Here is a 6,000-nt window from a genome sequence, read left to right as displayed (position 1 = left end):
CACTCTTCCAGACTGTTGACATTTGAAGTCCTACCTTTTAATTGTTGAATATAATAACCTTTCTGAAAGAGGTCACTTAAACATCAGTAGGCAGATAGGGAATTATTTGAAGATGAAGGAATCCTGCTTTTAGATAAAATGCACTTGATTCATATCAAGCTTAAAATCTAAAGTACTCAGATACCCCTTTTCCCTATTCAAAGTCCTAGGTTAAATTTTTAATAGGTAAGAAAGGTGCAGAGTCTGAGAAGGTAACAGCAATCACCAAGAAAATAGTACATTTTTTATAAAGTTAACTAAGGAAGCATCAATGAAGAGACTTATTCCAAACAAGCCAATGTAACACCTGGTTCAGTTATCTGTGTGGGTCAAAGGAAAGTAATATTTCTCATCAATTACCTACTTATTCAGCAGAGAAAAAAGATATTCAGTAGTGAACATTAACCAATTTAGTATTTATAAACAGTATCTTACTTCTCTTCATAACTGAGAGTAGGATAAGCAGAATTTCCATAAATTTGTAAACTTGCTTACTAATTTAAGCAATTTAAGTTTACTAACTATAACAATCAACTGATTGCTATTATCAAGATTGTAAAGGCCAGTAGAAAAATAAGATTTACCCAAACCTTCTAGATGTTGGAACTAGACTGCTTGGTTTCAAATCTGGGTTCTGTTGCTTGCCTCAATTCCTTATCTACCTAGTGAGTGAGTGAGTGAAGTCATTCAGTTGAGTAGGACTCTTTGCGACCCCATGGACTGTAGCCTAATAGGCTTCTCTCGTGGCTCAGACAGTAAAGTGTTTGCCTACAATGAGAGAGATTCAGGTTTGATCCCTGGGTCGGGAAGATTCTCTGGAGAAGGAAATGGCAACCCACTCCAGTACTCTTGTCTGGAAAATCCCATGGATGGAGGAGCGTAGTAGGCTACAGTCCATGGGGTCCCAAAGAGTCAGGCTCCTCCGTCCATGGGATTTTCCAGGCAAAAATACTGGAGTTCGTTGCCATTTCCTTCTCCAGGAGATCTTCCTGACCCAGGGATTGAACCCTGGCCTCCCGCATTGTAGGCAGTCGCTTTACGGTCTGAGCCACCATGGAAGTCCTTAACTACCTAATGAGTAATAATGAGTAATAATACTTGCCTCATAGAATTGTTAGGAGAATCAAAATAACACTTTAAAGCGTTTAGAACCTGATTTGGCACTGTATCAGTGCTTGTTAAATAAAATACTGTGACTCTTCTTTCTTGACTCTGAAGGCAACTAGTTAGGTGTACAAAATGACCTCATCAATCTGACTTATAATTCAAATTGACATTGAACTTACACATCTATATCCAGTTAACTCATTGCCTTGAACATGATGCAAACGAATAAAATGTTATTTCATTTTGTTGCATGGATACAGAGTTCAACATATCAGCAATGCCCTTTCTTTAAAAAAAAAAACAAACTAGATAGCAGGGTATGCACGAGGCATCACTTCTCAGTTGTTGTGTTTATAAAATGATGGAGAGGATCTTTGCCTTCAAACCTGTAACTTTTTTTCCCAATAACTTCACTGAGATACAATTAATACACTGTTACAAATAATCCCATCAATAGAGAACATTAGTGTTTATTGATTGGCTACTGTGTCCCAGGTAATACACATACATTGTTTTCTTAATCTTCATAAAAAATTCTTTAACACAGGTATTATCTTTCTCAATTTAATGATTAAACTATAGCTAAATACTTTGCAGCTAGAGGTTGAGGCATGAACATGAGGTTTGAATTCATATTCGTTCATATGATTCCATTATTCTTCCCATATCCACAGGCATCTTTCTGAAAAATTACTTAGTTCTCTTTCAGAGTTTAGGTGTGACAGGAGGGAAACTTAACTCTTTGATAGTACTCATAAACTAATTTTTAACTTGTCAAAAGTCAAATGGTATAAGAAACAGCAGGAACTGGAAGCTGTTTTCAGACTTTCAAATCAAGGATGCAAGAATACAAAATAGTATTACTTCAAAAAAAAAAAGCAATCCTAATGCTGATACACACAAATTATACTACCCTGACTTGGAAGGGTTCAACACTTATTAGTATATTACACCCATTTTCTGCATTCCCACCAAATGAGTTAGCATAGAGGCTGAAAATTAAACGAGAGATCATGCTGGAATTCTTATCCATCCTTTAGACTTTTCACATCATGTTATCTTACAGTCAAATCGCTGGACATCTTCATGCTTGGAATTACTTACGCAGTTTTGCCACAATTCATTTCTGAAACACATATTTAGGTCATTCTTGTTAGGCAGCACTAGGTGTACAAAGCGCTAGCCACTAGATGTACAAAGGGGTTGTTTTTTGTTTGTTTTAAATGAATTAGTGCAGCCTAGTTTCTATGTTAGTTTAGGCTTTCGTGGGGTCGCAAAGAGTCGGACACGACTGAGCTGAGCTGAAGGAGTGGTAATTAGTGTACTATACTGGACAGCGAGCCAGTGTGCACGTGAAGCTGGATTATAAACTGGCCTCTCCACTTGCTGTGTGACCTTGGCATTTGATTGTTGAGACTCGATTTTCCCCTTTTTGACATAATCGGCTTCAACTAATTGCTGGTATTAGCTACTTTCAAGTGCACACACCATGGGAAGGTGTGGCTAGGAATACGTCACTTCACAGTATCTAGGAGAATGGGTTTCTTGCCTGTTTTGGCTCCTTTACTTTAGTACCTGGCACTATTCGATACATATTTTACACCTTGTTCACCGAGGAACTGGAACATGTTTTTCACTGCAGCTTAGCTATCTGGGTGTGCCTGGGGAGGCGTCACAAAGAGCCTATAAAAGGTCTCCACCTACAGCAGGAGTAGGAGCGCAAGAAAGCCCAGAAAGAGCGCTGCGGCTAAGCGTTCGGCTTCGGGTCGCTAGATTTGGCCCAATCTTCACCGAGTTTAGGTTCTGAGACTCGCAACGGAGAGACTCGAGTCACAGACCTGTTACAAATTTTCTGCCATATTTCAGCCGTCCCCACGCCCCCCGCCCCGCCCCACCCTCAAGCGTGAGTGAATGCGCAAATAAGGGTTTTCAGGCGTCTGTGGGAAAGACGGAGGGGACGGCAGAAGGCAGGATGGACAGGGCGGTGGCACCGCTCAAATGAGCCAGGATCCAGGCCCCACAGCAGAAAGTTAAAACCAGGCGTTCCCGGGTCGTAGGAGGCCGAGGCGAGCTGCTGGACGGGCGGGGGCCGATGCGAGGCAGCCGACCACGGCGGAGCACTCACTCCGCCCGGGGCCAACGCCGGTCCGGAGGCGCACCCCCCCCCCCGCCTTACGTCTCGTTTGGTTTCGACCTGCCGACTGGGAGGGGCCGCGGGACGCCATTCCCACAATGCTCTGGGGCGTGCCGCCGCCGTCGCTGCCGCCTCCGCTGCCGCTAGTGGAAGAAGATGGCGGAAGGCGGAGCGGCAGATCTGGACATCCAGCGGTCTGACATCGCGACGCTGCTCAAAACCTCGCTCCGGAAAGGGGACACCTGGTGAGGGAAAGAGGTTGAGGTGGCTGCGGTTGCCCGAAGATGGTGGGGGACTCGGTGGGAACTGCGGGCTGGTGTCTCGCTGGTGACAGGTGCGGGCAGGTCCGGCGGCGGCCGCCTCAGGCAGCAGGATTTTGGCCGCTTCCGCAAGGTTGGGGCAAAGACTGGACCCGAAATGAGGGCCACGGTTCATGGCTCGTCGAGGCATGCTGAAAGGCTTGCGGGGAGCGGCGGCGGCGGCTCGTGCGGTTCTCCTTGTCCTTCTTCCTCTGGTTGTGCCGCTCCCACTTCAGGCCTTCCCGAACGATAGGTTACTCTCGTTCAGTGTGAGACTCTCACTTAATGTTTGACAGGTCCTGGTCTCGCGGCTAATCACGATCTCACCCGCTTCACTTCTTTAGTCATTTCCTTTCCCTGCATTGTCGGCATCCAAGTTCCCCTATTCTGATTCTCGTATTCTTCCGGGAGGCCGGCTGCAGGATGTTTGCGGTTCTTACTACACAGGTGGCATGTGTCAGGGCGCCGCTTAAGAGAAAGGAACCTAGTTCCTAGTTCCTTGTCAAAAGGAGGGAGAGGAGTACTGAACCTTAGGCTTCTGAGTGGTACCACGTGGTCTTGTGCTTTAGTGGAGGCTTGATAGACGCCAGCAGCGTTTCTCTTAGAAGTGCAGTCCTTCCCTCTCACTGGAAGGATAAGTTAGGCCTGCAAGAAGTAGATAAGTCCACTTGAAGCTTCAGTCACTTGCTAACATTCAAACTTATAAAATACCAAGGGATATACTTAAAATATCGAAGGAAGTATTTGTAGATTTTAATATTTGTGGGCCATATCAAGTGGTAATCAAAATAACTTAAGTATGTGAATATGTAACCTAAAATGCTCTGTTTCATTAGGAAGGATCATGTGCTTCTTTATTATAATAAAAGTTATTTTCACTTTTCCATCGTCACCATAACAGTTGTGTATAATATGCAGCGTGTTTTTTCATTTCCTCATTATGGCTTAGTGGAAGGAGGGTAAGATTTAGACTCGTTAGGTTAGCCTTTCCACCACTTAGCTTGCAGTGTGACTTTGAGGAAAGTTAATTCAAATTGCATCTCAATGATTTCATCTACGAAATGGACAGAATAATTTCATTTAGGGGTTTATCCTGATTCAGTGAAATAGTCTACAAGATTTTCTGCCTTGATATAACATTAAGTTTTAGTTACCTTCTTATCACCACCATTTCTGTTAAAATGCTGTGGTATTAGAATCATTGTCAAGTAAGCTAGAATCACTGTCAAGTAAGCTAGTAGATGACAGACTTGGGACTTGAATTTAAATACTTTGGTCCAAGTTTTGGTACTTTTTCTTATTTTGTTAGGCCACACTGTAAGTTTTATATGATTAAAAATCCCTGAGTGTAAACATATACGTGTTGGATTACAGCAAAAAATATGGTTTAATAATCATTTTGTTCATAAGGGAGTGTTCCTATGATGTTAATTACTGGGGAAATTGGACATTTCCTAGGACATTTTTATTTACCTTTTCCTGTGAATTGTAAAAAATGAAATCAATCCTTCTTCTTGTTTGTTAAAGAACATTTTAACATTCTTAATTTACCTTGCCTAATACCACCTTATACAAAGGTAAATGTGGATTTTCATGAAATACAAGTCTACAATTTAATATATTTGTTGATGTTCAGTCGCTAAGTTGTGTCTGACTCTTTGTGACTCCATGGACTCTAGTGCGGCAGGCTTCCCTGTCCTTCTCTGTCTCCTGGAGTTTGCTCTAACTCATGTTCATTGAGTTGGTGATGCTATTTAATTTAATATATAGATATTACTTTTATGTATATTACTCCTTGTTACTGTTGTTGTGGTTTTGATATACTGAGTAATAATTGGTGGTGTTAACCATAAAGGATGACCAAAGCAGTATGGATATTGTGACCATTAAAGTTTAGCATTTTTATTTTTGACAAAGTTACTGTAAATCATTTTAAAGATCTGTTGATATTTATAAGAGTAAATACAGGAAGTTCATAAATTTGAGGCATTTTAGTGCTTCCATCTTAAAAGAAAACTGAGGCCCAGACATTTAATTAACAGCAGAATATGCAAACTTTTATCCTCACAATTGATTTCCCCTCTCATTTACAGGAAAAAAATACAGGAAAAGATGGTACTGGGATGCTCCAGAAACTAATTTGGTTTATATGTGAGCCAGTTTACTTGGAATTAGCAAGTGAAACCTATCAAAAAAGGAATTAGCAAAAGTTTAATTCAGAATTTTAAGGAGAATAATTTAAGTATGAATTTGATAATGTGTTCATGAGTACAGAATTCGTAAAGATATTTAATGGTTTAGTTGTCGCTTAGGTTCATGTTTTTGGTACTCATTAAAACTTGTTAAACAGTTATTTCTCTTTTTAAAGTCTTAAAAAAGCCTTGGGTTAGTCATTTATGGGTGGGCAAATTATGTTTGTTT

The 6,000-nt window shown here is 41.3% G+C and overlaps 1 protein-coding gene across 7 annotated transcripts in view; it reads left to right on the top strand.

Moving 5' to 3' along the window:
- Positions 1–3,425: 3,425 nt before the first annotated feature.
- USP15 (ubiquitin specific peptidase 15) overlaps positions 3,426–6,000 on the top strand; it is a 129,213-nt gene continuing 126,638 nt past the window's right edge. For all 7 annotated transcript variants that reach the window (XM_004006508.5, XM_004006507.5, XM_042246978.1 and 4 more), the window contains exon 1: positions 3,426–3,525. In XM_004006508.5, coding sequence (XP_004006557.1) covers positions 3,437–3,525 — 89 coding nt within the window. In that variant the 5' untranslated portion in view covers positions 3,426–3,436. The remainder of the gene's footprint in view (positions 3,526–6,000) is intronic.

This window comes from Ovis aries, chromosome 3, assembly GCF_016772045.2.
Source record: "Ovis aries strain OAR_USU_Benz2616 breed Rambouillet chromosome 3, ARS-UI_Ramb_v3.0, whole genome shotgun sequence".
Taxonomy (NCBI): Eukaryota; Metazoa; Chordata; class Mammalia; order Artiodactyla; family Bovidae; genus Ovis; species Ovis aries.
The sequence above is the reverse complement of the archived record's forward strand: the minus strand, read 5'-3'. Positions and strand labels throughout refer to the sequence as shown.